Source organism: Helobdella robusta, assembly GCF_000326865.2.
Source record: "Helobdella robusta unplaced genomic scaffold HELROscaffold_5, whole genome shotgun sequence".
NCBI lineage: Eukaryota > Metazoa > Annelida > Clitellata > Rhynchobdellida > Glossiphoniidae > Helobdella > Helobdella robusta.
In genome coordinates, this window is record NW_008705254.1 from 3,122,398 (window position 1) to 3,137,483 (window position 15,086).

At 32.7% G+C, this 15,086-nt stretch overlaps 3 protein-coding genes across 3 annotated transcripts; 2 read left to right on the plus strand and 1 right to left on the minus strand.

Annotated features, from left to right (window-relative positions):
* Nucleotides 1-664: 664 nt before the first annotated feature.
* HELRODRAFT_163412 (hypothetical protein) lies at nt 665-1,851 on the plus strand (the record flags this gene model as incomplete). The annotated part of the gene is made up of 3 exons (XM_009027285.1): nt 665-970; nt 1,104-1,256; nt 1,705-1,851. The coding sequence occupies 3 exons, from the start codon at nt 665-667 to the stop codon at nt 1,849-1,851; spliced, it is 606 nt and encodes a 201-aa protein (XP_009025533.1).
* A 2,579-nt stretch (nt 1,852-4,430) lies between these two features.
* HELRODRAFT_163413 (hypothetical protein) lies at nt 4,431-6,241 on the plus strand (the record flags this gene model as incomplete). Its single annotated transcript, XM_009027286.1, has 2 exons — nt 4,431-4,656; nt 5,346-6,241. The coding sequence occupies 2 exons, from the start codon at nt 4,431-4,433 to the stop codon at nt 6,239-6,241; spliced, it is 1,122 nt and encodes a 373-aa protein (XP_009025534.1).
* A 438-nt stretch (nt 6,242-6,679) lies between these two features.
* Nucleotides 6,680-14,537, minus strand: HELRODRAFT_189214 (hypothetical protein; the record flags this gene model as incomplete). Its single annotated transcript, XM_009027287.1, has 16 exons — nt 6,680-6,964; nt 7,116-7,313; nt 7,453-7,560; nt 7,856-7,955; nt 8,294-8,370; nt 8,447-8,826; nt 9,259-9,643; nt 10,096-10,225; nt 10,682-10,895; nt 11,154-11,734; nt 11,817-12,349; nt 12,599-12,694; nt 12,746-13,123; nt 13,377-13,601; nt 13,991-14,133; nt 14,279-14,537. The coding sequence occupies 11 exons, from the start codon at nt 14,535-14,537 to the stop codon at nt 8,711-8,713; spliced, it is 3,060 nt and encodes a 1,019-aa protein (XP_009025535.1). The 3' UTR covers nt 6,680-6,964; nt 7,116-7,313; nt 7,453-7,560; nt 7,856-7,955; nt 8,294-8,370; nt 8,447-8,710.
* Nucleotides 14,538-15,086: the final 549 nt, after the last annotated feature.

Here is a 15,086-nt window from a genome sequence, read left to right on the forward strand (position 1 = left end):
ATCTGATTTATTGATCAGTTCGTTTTTTGATTAGTGAATAGTTCGATCAATTAATGAATGATTAGATTAACTGTTTTAAAACTGTTAAAATAAATGTAAGATTCAAACATAAATTTATAAAATTTTAAATGCTAATTCGTTGCTCAATGAAGGATTAGTATTGAAGTGATTGAAACAGAAAAACGTTAAAATATAAAATGTTGTTCAGTGAAAGAAAAGTAATTGAAATCATTTTCTTCCAACGAAGTGTGTGTGCAATAGGAAAAATATGACAGGATCTGAGATAACGTGTCTGTTTAGCCTCTGTGTTCAGATCAGATACTTCGTTTCATTGTCATTGATATTTTTTTCATTTTTTTTGTTTCAGTAATTAACTTCTCACGAGTGACTTTTGTGTTTTTTTTAATTATTTCGTTCATTTATTTCATTCATCCGAAAGCGCACGAGAAGTCTTGTAACGGCACAAGTGAACAATAACCACTTAACTGATTAGAAGTAGATAACTCATTAACAATCAAATAGAATGTTTGTAATTTTAAATACATTACCTATATATTTGTAATTATTTAACAGCTATTAAGAAACTATAAAACAAAAAGTTTTTCAGTGCATCATTGCAAGTTGTAGCGTTAGAACTTTTTATAAACTAAAAAAAATCATAAAAATGTGGATAGCAATGTTAATTTTGATTTTTGTTCTGCTTTCTCTGATAGTGGGACTGTTGTGGTATGCTGGCTATTGGTACAACCCAGCAATTAAAATAGCAAAAGTTCCAGTAAAATCATTTAAGGGACTTTACAAACTGAACTTGGGACCGTGTGTTCGTTCAATGACGGCTTTCAGAAACATCCAGGATATCCATAAAAACTTCAAAAGCGAAACAACTCAGATAAATCTCAACGGACAACCTGATGATAAAAAACACAAAAATCTGGATTTGTTTGCTATTTATTACGATAATTTAGACCAAGTAAATCAATTTTTACACAATTCCAATAATTTTTTTGATCAAATTTTTCAATTATCAATTACCATGATGCGTTGTAGCACACTCGTGCTTTCCCATTATCATTGAACTTAATTTTAAAAATCATTCTTCACAGTTGGAATGTGAGAAAACTCGCTGGATAGCTGGATGTGTTGTTGAAGAGGACGATGAATTTGTTGAGAAGATGAAAGGCTTGGGTTATAAAGAGTTCCTTTTTATAAATGACGGACGTTGTGTTCTTACAAGCTTCGAATTTTGCAACAAGCTAGTTTACATTTATTTATTCATTTTTGTTACTATAAACTTTTATAGCAAAAATATTATTACGCTAAAATTAAGTTGGCTTGTATGACTCGTTTTTATTTATATTTTTAAAAATTTTGATCAAGTCTTTTTTATATAACGCAAACGTTAGGAGAACTCTAAAAACAAAAATATAATTATTTACAGATTTTCCATAATAAGTGTCATGCTGAAGTCGATTCCTTCCCTAATAAATTACTCTAAGGTAGTTATTTTCTTTGTTTCGACGTGCACTCTTGCTGTTCAGTTTTACAGCTCCTGCGTTGTGTAATTTGATTCAAAAACATGTTGGCAAGTACACAAACTTTTTGGTCTCTCGATCACATATTTTCAGAATAAATTCAATTTATAATTATTAAAAAATTATAGATTTCCATTATTACTACAATATTATCTGTGTTCGATTTGTTTAGCGGAACAAGCTGAATGCCTTTCCACTGGTTGAGTACCAAAGAAATAATGTGGGGTACTACTTCGCACCGCTGGACAGCCAGTACTCCTACTACGTTCCCGAAATCCATCTGACCGAAGAGAGCTTTCAGAAATACGTCAGGTCGTGAATGAATGTTTGACAACGTATTGAGCAGAGCACATAAATATATATATATATGCCATTGTTTATTGATTATTACAATTTTCTGTTCTTGTTAGCAAATTTGTTTAATAAAATTGACGTTATACATATAATTACACGTATTTGTAAATGTTGGTGGCATGTCTGTTAGGCATTTAAATAGTAGATGCAAGTTAACTAATTGGTTTATAAAAAACTATGCTAACCAACCGCTACACATCGTGAAACTTTTAAAAATGTTGTCACAAACAAATGATCATGAAAACATCATGATACGGTTGAACAAGCTTAAACAACACTAGCTTAAACAAATATTTAAAAAAAATTTACTAATAATGGACAATTGATGTAGAAAAGTTCTAGATGAGAAGATCACGCACTCTTTCTTTTAACTTTCATGTACAATTATACTTGCACGCTCAATATACTGTACATGCTTCATTAGTTTAAATCCGTAAAAAAATGGTGCAAATACCTTCTCTATATAATGTTTTTATTAATGAATATGGTGTGATGGTTAAAACCCCTTGGTTCTGCGTTGCAGTGATCGGATTTGAATACAAACACGCGCCTGTCAAACGCAATTCTAGCGATGCGCCGTTGTTATCTCTGCTGAGTGACGCAATAGGAGAACATAACCCTCACAATTAAGTTGGATTCAGCACTCGCGAGATGAGCATCAAAAAATAATTCAATCTCATCCAATTTAACCGCGGTTTCAAATATATATATAATAACAAGATGACTCTGTTGTATTGTTGATGTTGTGAAGTAGGCTGATTGTAATTTGCACGCAGTACAAATAAGCTCGTCATATCTATAAACGACAATTAATTCATTACTCTACTTTTACACTACTACTGCTACTACACTACTACTACTACTGCTGCTGCTGCTGTTTCTGCAGCTGTGGTTATTAGCACTACCGTCATCGTACTAATACAACTACTGCTGTTGCTACTACTACTGCCTGCCCTTGCTAACTCTACAATAATTGAGTAATTTTATTGAAGCTATTACAACTGCTTCTATAAATAGTACTACTACAGCCATCATACTTCGGTAACATACAATCAGTTTTACTAGCATTACTGCATACACGCACGCAGTGGTTTGTACTATACTGTACTACTACTACTACACCCCATCAGCTACATAGTTTACTCTCCACTATGCATCCACGAAGTTGTTGTTAACAGAGCATCGAATACACATACAAAACACGAGAAAATAACCTGAATTGTAAACCAGGCAGCCACACATTCGCTACTACACTGTATATATATATATATATATATATATATATATATATACACATACAGGCGCATAAACATGCGTCCAATTCATATAGTTTGTATACGTAAATATCAAACTATGTGAATATAAAAAATATATATAGAATGATGTATTTATAGTTTTTACTGAATATATAATGCAATCGTATATATATACATATATATATACATATTATGTATATATTTTATTTGGTACTATGTATCAATAAAACGTATATATGTATATTTATATATGTATAGAAACGTTAGCTAATCGTGTGTTCGTGCGTTGCTGCAGTAGTTGCTGCCGAGCTATCTACCACAGCCGCCATTGAAGTTCTCACAGTTGCGTTCCTTTGTTTTGTCGATCTAAAATTCATTTTAAGCAATTTTATTTCTATTTTCCGCATCGGATAAAGAGCGATTTATAAATTAATATTTCTTAAGTCTCAATGTTTACTGATAGTTCTTTGCTCCTTATTTATCGCTGCGTCGAAAGTTAATTTATTTATTTTTCGCTTGTAAATTTATTTATGTATGTATTTATAAATTATGTAGATTTGTTATTTAAATGTTTAATTTATTCCTGGTTTCATCTGGTTATTACTCCCGTTTAATCGTTTGACCCATTTTGATCATTTTCATCCATTAGATTAGTGGTTAGGATGATAAATAAATGAATGTTCTTTCTCCTCATTGATTTGCATTTGTTGAAATGATTGAAAAAAATCCGAAACCCAACTGGACGGTTGATTGTTAAACCGTTGAACGTTTATTATTGCCGTATTTTAGGAAAACACAAACACCACAACACCAGCAAAATTAATTTAAAAAGAAGTCTTCACTCAATTCAACTGACGGCCCCCTTAGTAACAGTAGCATTGATTATATTTTACCGAGGAGTTAGTAATTTTTATCAAAACAAAATTTCTTTGCAATAAAATTTTTAATCTTTTTTGTATTTTAATTTATTTATATATATTTATTTTATATGCATAAACTGAGTTTATTAAACTCTAATCTAACTAAACCATTAACAATCAGTTTGATCTTCAATGAATCATAATTATAATTAGATTTTATTAAATTCAGTTTTTATTAACTAAAAAAGTAGAAAGTTCAATGGTTAAAATTGAATAACATGTTTGATCAAATATTAATGTTAAATTAATTAAACATTAACATTATTAAAAGTTTTATTGAATCATAAAATTGTTATATCCCGTATAACTGTTCAGTTTAATTTAAATATTTGTTTTTTTTTCATTAGGACAAGTGAATATCTGACAAAATGATGATGGCAAACAGACTGAGAATGGACAGTCTGCTCCAAACAATCGAGTCATCATTTTCTCCGAACGACTTCATCGAGGAGATTCAAGCCAGACCTGCAATATGGAATCATGCAGACCCACTGTACAACAACCAAGCAAGCAAAAGAGCTTCGTGGGACACGCTCATCAAAAAGTACCATCCAGAATTCGATGAGAGGCCCGGTGCTGAGCAAACCCTCATAGGTTAGTTTGCCGGCGATATGTTCGTTGTAATCTGTTTAAATATATCTAATAATTAACCAACCTAAGAGTGGGCATTTTGTGGAATAATGTTTGCATAAACTGCAGGAGTGTGTGAAAATTATTTTGCATAAAATTTAGTAATTTTCCAATTTAATTGTTTCAAAGGAAAAGAGAATTTCGAATGAATTTAATTTGATAATTTGCTCTTTTTATAATTGTGTAATTGTTCATATTATATAGTTATAACTTTTTATTTTTGTTTTTTAGGCTGAATGATATATTTCATGAATGCATGAAGGTGTGTGAAACTAACCACAGATTAAAATTATGTAGGATATTTTACTAGTTTTTGAGAAATCTTATCTGCAGCATTAAAATAATTTGCTAAAATAAGTCATCTGATTAATTTTTAACGTTTTATCTATAGTATAATAGCCTACAAAACTATAAATGAGTCAATAATTCTAATTAATCACATCTGATAAAATCTTTCCATTACATTTCGATTGTTGTTTTTGATTGTTATTTAATTATTTGGTGATAAAACTTGCATTTTCACTCATTTATTACACTACAACAACTGCAAGATTTGTTATGCTAATTTTTTTACAACATTGCCATTCAATGTGACATTGTTTTCAGTAAAATCTCAATTAACATCAATTAATGAACTTCTTATAAACTTTCAGCTTCCCACTACAGAAGAAAATGGAAAAGTTTCAGAGACAGTTTTGCTCGTGAGTTGGCGAAAATAAAAAATGCTAGCAAACCTCGCAAGACGAAATACATATACTTCAACAAGCTCAGCTTCTTGTTGACTGTGAAGGGTGTTCCTTCCAGTAACATTGATGATGTTGAGTCCTATTTGAACGACGCACAACCTGAACAGTTTGAGAACGATGACAACAATGCAAACAACAACAACAACAGCAGCAATATAAACAGCAGCAACAACGATGGGCCCGATTTTTCAATTTTTGAGATTCAGCCGTCAGAACTTTCTAGTAGCATGTTCAAGAACAGCCTGCCATTGAACCATCAGTCCATCAAGAGGGAATCTCCATTTGAATTCTCAATGAACAACCAGGATGAGGATTTCAACAATGGAAACAGTCGGAAACGAATCAAAATTGAATCTGATTGCTGGAACAACAACAACAACAACAGCAGTAGCAACAGTCATAATGCAGTCAACAATGAATGTGATGATGAAGACAAACTCTTTTTGTTATCTCTGCTGTCGGAGTTGAAGAGAGTTCCTCTTTCCATCAAACTGGATGTGAAATGCGATCTTCTGAACGTTTTCAAGAACGCTCGCCTGCATTACATGCCTCTATCCAACGATGCCAACAACAACGGCAACAACAGCATGCAGAACAACAACCTCGGCGATAACGAGATGGACGAAGATGAAAACAATATCGATGACTCTCCAGTCATGTATTCCAACAACTCCAACTACTGCAATGCTAATCATATTAATAAGAACAGTTCATCAAAAAATGGCAACGACAACAACAATGATGACGACAACAACGACAACAGTAGCACGTGTAACAACAATAATAACAATGACAATATCTAACCTTACTACACCTCTCCTTACTTTATTATTCTTCATCAACACACAACTGTTTCCAATGTCGTTTTCAAAAGTGCCTTAATTCTCCATTTTTTTCAAATAAGTAACTTTAGAGATGCATTTGTGTGAGTCAGCAGAGTTTTCTTGTAATAATTCATAGTTTTCACTTCCATGGTTCTTAAGTTTCTGTTGGATTTTTTTTGGTATTTCAATTTTCTGTTGTTTTTTAAATTTTTATTTCAATGTAACTGGTATTATGTTTATTATTTTTTGTGTGCATGTGTGGATACATCCATGTGTGCATGTGTGATTGCATCCATGTGTGCATGTGTGGTCGAACCCATGTGTGCATGTGTAGATGCATCCATGATTGTACGACTTGTAAGCTGTATTGCATTGTCAATGGCTCGTACGATTTCTATTTAATTTAACATTTGAAGTCAAGAAAGAGATATGATTTTATTTTGGTTGCTGAAAATAACAGAGAAACGTTAAACAAAAAAATAAAGATTTTGTACAAATGCAAATGTTTGATCATTATTTTTAATAAATTAAAAAATTTCCAAAACATGCATTATTTATTGTGTTTGATGGAAAGATGTGTCGACATGAGTTTGTGTGCTCGAGAGGTAGGTGCAGCCATTGTGAACGTGCGCTGTGTGCTAATCTGCACTTGCTTGCTTGCTAGGTCATGTTTGAACAATCCTCTTTTTGAACTGAGTGAGACTAACGAAAAATAAATTTCATGTAAAATAAATAAAAACTAATGTAATCGGTTTTTGCTGTTACATAATATGATGATGATTGTAGTAACGTGCCGTGGTTGTCTGGTGTCAAATTGATGTAACTTGATAGTAACGAATGCTTGTCATGTTACCGTCTCGATGTTGACTGGCATGGATGTCGATGTCTTGATGATGTTGTTTGGAAGGGTGATGATGGGAAAAATGAGGCAGATTACACGGAAGATGCAGTAGGTGCTGGTTGCTGCTGTTGCTGCAGGTGGCTGGCTCGCTGTGTCCGTCTCTCAACATTTTCGTCACGTCACATGTCGAGTAGAATAATTTCTTTGGGTCTGACATTTGCATCATAATTTCTCACTCATGTTAAGAAGAACGATACATTTATTTAGAGCAAAACATAATAACCAGCTTGGTCATCGCGTGAATGAATGAACGATTGGTGTGAATTGATGAGTGAATTCGTAAACTGACCACATGTGGCTAACAACGTGAAGTAGATATCTGCCAGTTTGACTTGTTCATTTGATTGTGAATATTTCAATGTACTCTCATCTGCTGTGTTGTTAATCACGTTGAATCCTGTCATACGAAATTAACGTTTAATTGGTGCTATGCTAAATATAACTGCTCGTAACCATTATCACAAAATATTTTAAATACCAGATCTTACAAAAACAGCTCGGCTATTTTTGGAGTATTTCGTTAATCTCTGTACTTATTTTACTTAAAACTATGTCATCTACTGATTTGAGCTAGAAAAGAATGATATTATTCATTTTAACGGACAGAAGATCATTTTGTTAAAAAGTAAATAATGAAATGCACACAAATAATGAAGAACTAATAACACAAAAAACCACATAACTATCAAAACCTGTCATTTGGATAATGATGACAAAGCTTTTGATAGTTGTGAATCTCGTGTGCATCTTAAACGACCAATCCGATGTTTCATTCATCAAGACACTTTCAATCTATCAATATTTGGTGGGTCTTGACTAAAGTTTAAGATACTTTTAAAATAATACATATCTTTATTTTGCCTCTGTAGAGATTGTTATACGTTTCATATAATGGATACTTAGTAACAATACAACATTCATTTTAAAATCATAAGACCTAACATTGATTTATATTGATTATATATATATAATTTGAATGCAAAATTGTCAAAACCATAAAAATAACTCTTGTCATCAAGTTTACAAAAATTTGACTGTTATTATTTCAATTATGTAACTTATATAAGGATTGTAAATACCAAAAGTTATAACACAGAAATACTTTTTACAAATGCAAATGATCGTCGTACTAATGTCAGGAGCAGTCGGAGTGCCTCATCCAGATGCAAGAGATGCTTTAGATGTATGAAGAACTTCGAAGGCATATCTGGCATATGAAAATGTTTAAAAAATATGAACTTTCAAATTTTATTTTATTAAAATTTAATATAATAATAACTAACATATAATAAATTAAAGTGAAATAATAATAATATAATAAAATAATTCGTTCAATTTTAATCCATCAAAATTATTTTTAATTCTGTATTTTATTCTACAGACCCGTCATACACAGAACGGTAGAACTGCTTTTTAAGGCATTCTACAATTCATACATACTTAGTTTTATATTTAATTGTATATTTACTTCCAAATTAGCAATTTATGATTTCATTTACGACAAACGACAAAAGGTCTAGTTAGTTATGTGTTGAATGGCTGTGTGTTTAATAAAAAACATGTAACCAACCGGGCAGACGTTTTAGTGTACTAACAAATATTCTCATCAGGTTATTCTTGTCTTTTCTTGGGAAAATTATTAACCTCTCAATTTTTTTACCTTCTGAAAAATTATTATTATTGTTATTATTATCATTGTTATTATTATTATTGCTATTATATTCTTAATTTTTAATTTTATTAGTAATATATGTGGTAGTAACAGTAGTAGCAGCAGTAGCTGCAATAGTAGTAGTTGTAGTAGCAGAAGTAGTAGTTGTAGTGATGGCTGTAAAAGTAGTAGTAGTAGTAATAGTATAGAAGTAGAAGTAATGCTAGTAGTAGTGGTAGTGGTGGTAGTAGTGATATTTCAATTCATGATTAAACTCTAAAATCATGTCAATTATTTTTCTTAAATTGCTTGACTTCTTGCTTAATATTTTTTCATCACAATTTGTCTTTAAAAGCACCCTCGGTTAAAGATTTCAAAGAAACGACGGGCTTTTTGGAATTTATAATTTTGAAAATGTAATAATGCAATAAAATGATTATATACCGTTATAACCATCATTATTTGTTGGAGTGGCTCGCATGGTGAACCCAAGTGTCACCATTACCATCATCGCCCCAATCAAGTTTCTTTGGGACGTATCTACGTTTGATTTCTTAATCTTATTATTATTGTCGTTTGTGACATTTATATTACTGTTGTTGTTGTTGTTGTTGTTGTTGTTGATGTCACATTTAATGGTCACATTCTTTTTGCCAGTTTTTTTCATCCTATTGATAAAACTTTCTTGAGTAATGTACATATCTTTGTAGTTGTTCCTTCTACTACCATTGCTGCAGCTGCTGTTGTAGCTGTTGTTGTTGATAGTATTGTTGTTGTCATTGTTATTGTGATCGTTGACGCACTGCATTTTCCACAAACTCTTCTCGACCTATTTGATCACGTGAATGTAAGTCTTTACAATGTACGCACATTATTAAGCCAACATCTTTTCCATACAAAATAAACTTGATAATTAGTGGACCAGATTACAGACCTATAAAACTGTAAAAAATTTTAACCCAAATCTTACAGCCATTCCCCCATGTTATTGTTCACCGGCTTATTGAAAACAAGCGGCGGCCTTGGACGAACAGCCGCTCAACATGAATAACAACAATCAAACAAACAACATCAAATCATAGCAACCAGATTAGCAACAAATTACAAAGACAAACAGCCCAACGAACAACAATACAAACAAACAGCACCACTAACAACAAACTGATGTTTGTGTTGTTCACCAGCAACGAACTTCACTAACAACAGACAACAACTCCACCGACAACAAGACACCGAAAACAAACAACATCAACATCAATAGCATTCAACACAACAACCAACCAGATGTAACAGAATTTTCCATGATTTTTTTCCAGAAGCGGAAAAGTTGTTGAGTAGATATTTCACACCGCATGAAAATATTTTCATCATCTCATCATCAGACAATGCACAAGCTGTTATGTCATTGTTGCTGTTATTATTTATATTATTATTATTATTTATATTATTATTATTATTATCTGTATTGTAATTGTTCCCACCGTTATTAACATTGGAATTATAACTGTTGTCATTGCCGTTGTTATTCATAATAATATTGCAAAATTTGTGACCCTCAACATTTCCACAATTATATATTGTAGCAGTGTTGTTATGTGTCAACATCTGGTTGATGGCGTTACTTAATTGGTTGTCGGTGTTATCTAATTGGTTGATGGTGATATTTGATTGGTTGTTGGTGTTGCTTAATTGGTTGATGGTATTAATTGATTGGTTGTTGGTGTTGCTTAATTGGTTGACTGTGTCAATTGATTGGTTGTTGCTTAATTGATTGATTGTGTCATTTAATTGGTTGGTGTTGCTTAATTGGTCGATGATGTTATTTAATTGATTGTTGTTTGTCGGTCCAATTAAAATATCGTACAACTTCAGTTTGAACTGAACATAATCGTTAAAGTCCTTCAACATTGACGGTAGCGATGGTGGAGATAATGAGGTTAAGGTGGCATCATTCGATGGCGATTGGAATGATGACAGAGATGATAAAATTTTTTTAATTTTTAGCACGCATTCGACAGCCCAAGGCAGCTGAGCGTGCATTTCGTAGCATTCCGACATCATCTTGTAGCCCAGCATTTCATCTGCAATCATACACTCATCAACATTATTATTATTATTATTATTACTACTACTACTACTACAACTACCACTACTACTATAATTAGTAGTAATACTATCTGCAGTAGTAGTATTGTTATTGTAGTTATTACTAGCGTTGTTTTTTTTATTTTCATTCTTGTTGTTGTTGTTAATGTTTTGGTTGCCATGAGTTGCGGCAATATTATTTTTATTGTTATTAGAACAGCATTTGAATTCATTGGAATGATTGCTGCAATAACTTGAGTCGCCGGCATCATCGTAGCAGCAAGAACTTTGAACGCACTGCAATTGCGACACGTGGGCGTAGACAAGGAAGGATGCGATAGCCTCATGTAGTCTAGCGAGCCACATGCAACACGTTCCCATGTTGAGTGCACACCTCTGAAAGCACCTGACGTTGTACTGCATGAGTAGTCGTGTGGTCGTCCTGTTCTTCAGGATGCAGTACAGATGGTTGCGAGCCTCTGCCAGCTGACCCAACATCATGTAACAATCCGATATGTTCAGCAATAGGATTGCCTCTAAGATCCGTGTTTCGGTGCTTTTTGGTGAGCTGATCGGTGATGGATTGTTGTTGACATGGTCGGAATTGTTGTTACTATTACTGTTGCTTTCACCGATGTTGTTATTGTCGAGGAGCTTATCACTAACTTCAGTTTGACTTAAGTTCTCCACGCTGCTTACTAATTTAACTTCACCACCATCAAAATTAACATCTTTGTTGTTTGCCTGAACCAACCTTAAACATTGTTCAAAGAATTGCAGAGCCTGCATATAACATTGCTGTCTCAATTTAATATTGCCCAAATACTGCAGACATCTGAGTGAATGTTAAATTTGCCTTCAAAATAAAGATTTATTCAACTGCATTACAAATGAAAACAAATATAAAATTGTTTTACCTAATTTCTCTTTTTAATCTTTTCAAATTTTGACACAAAGGCAGAGCCATGCTGTAGTAGTTGAAGGCTTCGTTATACCTCTCAAGTTTGTAGTTGACATGTGCCAAGTTGTCAAGAACGTGGAGTCTAGTATAAGTGAGGTTGTGTGCATTCTCGATTTGCTGCTTATTTTGTGGTTGATACTGTTGCAATTGTTGTGGTTGTTGAAATTGTTGTAGCCAGTCAACTGAACTGAGAAACAGCTCAAAAATTTCAACAGCTTCTTGAAGATTTCCGGCAATAAGTTTAGAACGAGCTAACTTATCAAGCCGTATTAAATCAGTTAATTTAGCTTCGTACATGTAAGAAGTACAATGTTTACCAGATGTTGATGCACCGGAGTATGATGCAAGGTTGGCATACATTTTAAAGTATTTCAAACATGAGTCCATCTGATCAAGTTGACTATACAGATGCGATAGGGACCTTAAACAAACAGCCTCACAGTTTTCGAGATTTGAAGATCTGTATATTTGCAAAGCCCTTTTGTATGCCTGAATTAATGTAAATGTTCCAAATATTGGTTCTCTTAATTTAAACTCTAATAAATTGAAGTGAAAAGTAGAAATAGTTCAACTGTTTGTTGCATAAGTGATAAAAAATGTCCAAAACTCAAAAAAGATATTCGTTGTATATTTAAGGTTATAGTTGAAAAGCGTGACGGCAACAACTGAACAAAAACAAGCACTGCACGCAATGAGTGCAAACAAACAAATAAGTTAACTCATTTAAAAACGCAGAACCTCAAGTGTAACATCATAACATTTCAACTTCTCAAAATAACATCCAATGTGGAAATAAAGTCTTCCTCTGAATGCAACAAGACTTTGAGGGAAGTTCTTAGTAGGTGTGGGGGCATCATCATTATTACGTGCTGCTTTTCCACCCACCTCATAAATTGTTGCGTCTATATCGTGATCAACCAGTGCAAGTGTTCTCTCATACAACTTTGTAGCTGATTTGAAATTATTTGCTTTTTCGAACAACATTCCTAAATTGAAGCAGGCTCTTGCTTCAGCAGAGTCATCACAACACTTCAGCGCTTGGTTCAATTGTTTTTCAAAGTACAAGTTGGCTTTCTTCAATTCATTTGTAGCAAGGTAGACGTGACCCAGCATAGAGTGGGTCGTCATTTGGAGGTAGGGGTCGTTGTGAAAGTGGTTATTGTTCAGGTGGAGAATGTTGTTGAGGCATTCAATTGATTTGTTGTAGCTACCAGTGGCCAGGTGCACGCAGGCCATGTTCTTGTATGCTTCAACCTCTTCTCTCTAGTTAAATTAATTGCATTCGAATATTTATGATCAAGGTTAATTATGTTTATATTACAAATTGTGAATATCTTCAAATATGAAAAAATAGAGTAAATTTGTTTCGAATATTATTTTGACGAACGAGAAACTTTTGAACGTTACATCTGATTTAGACTAGTAGCCAAACAGATGAGAAGAATTAAAGTTTGCAAATAAACAATATGAACAAACACATAAAAGCAAAAAAATGAATTAACAGTTAAAAGCATACTCTATTATTCAACAATTCTGATAATCTCAAATGTTCTTCCGAAACTTTCAATGAAGAATCGAAATGAGCGAGGACCAGCTGCAGAACACTCAAGTCATTCATGACAGCAAGTTGTAGCAGATCATCATTCAACTTTGCCGACAGGTGCAGACATCTTTGCAATATCCTGACCGCTAGTTTGTACATACCGATCATCGCATGGAGGTAAGCTACTTCCTTCAGCACCTGCATTGAGCAAACAAATGAATCCATCATACAGGTGTGCATCACTGTTACTAAGTATCTACGCGCTTTTAATCAAAGGTGTTATCATTTTTGCTATCAAAAGTTATTAAAATTTCAATGAAAAGGAGTTAGCAATTAATAATTAGTCTCTGTGAACAGATGACTTTTTCAATCATCCATTGAACAGATGGTTCAATGAATCCATTGAACAGATGATTCAATGTATCCATGGTAGTGCATCAAATGTCAGCAGAACCAGACAGCTTTCAGTTACATCATGCATATTTATTTATTTTAGTACCTATTATAACCGTAAATAGAACAATTTTAATACGTATCGACGGATTAAATTAAATTTTAAATTGGAAAATTTGTTGTTTCCCGCTAACCATTATGATTGGTGGAAGATTTTTTAACTTTAAAGCCACTGTCAGTTGATGTCGTCTGTACATGAGTGATCTCCTGAACTCACCTTTGAAATAATACGCATTGGCCAAATTGCTGTAACATCTGAACAAACTTCCCGGGCATGCTGTTAGTTGTTTGGACGAGAATTTGTTCAGTGAGTTTAAGATTATTATTGAGTTGACGTTTATAGCCTTTTCTGAACGTTATAAACATGAAGATTCTTACTAAATTAAAAACTAGATATATTATTATGAATAATTTTTACAAACCCATAACTGTAGCAATGAACAAATCTTGCTTCATGTAAGACACAGCCATCGAAGCATCGTTAACTTTCCAGTAGAGTTCACTAAGGTATGAATAAGCAAGAGATTGAAGTTTCAAATCCAATTCATTTGAACGTGAGAATCTTAACGCACATTCAAAACAGCTAATTGACTTTTTGTAATTTGCTTTGCTGTAGTACAACTTTCCATATTGTAGGCATAATTTTGAAATATTAGCAGATTCGTGAATAGAATCTTGCATTATGTATGAGTATAAAGTCTGAGATTTTTAAAAAATGTTTTAGTCTCAGATATCAACACATAATAGATAACATATATAAAGTGTATATAAAATGTTAAAACAAATAATAAAATAATAAAGAATAATAATACATAAATAAGTAATAAAAAATAATAAAAATATATCACCACATACAAACGCACACAAGTGCAGCACGACATATAAACACCTTTAATAAGCACACACCTTTAGTTTATTGTCATAGATACTGATTTGCAGCAAAGAACCGAGAAGTCTTGCGATGGATGGTTATTTTTGATCATCACCGTTTACATGCACGTATACATGTTTTATGCATATTTATATAATTTAAATATTATCAGTTAATGATTATTAATAATAATAGTTTGAAATAACAGGGTGATAGTGAATATTTTTTTACGATAAGTACAAAGTTTACCAGAGAAAGTGTGAATAGAAACAAAACGTTGGAAATAATAAGTGCTTGAAAAGTAGCACCAAGGATTTAAAAGAAATTAACATGATCGTTACTGCTCATCGGATCATTAG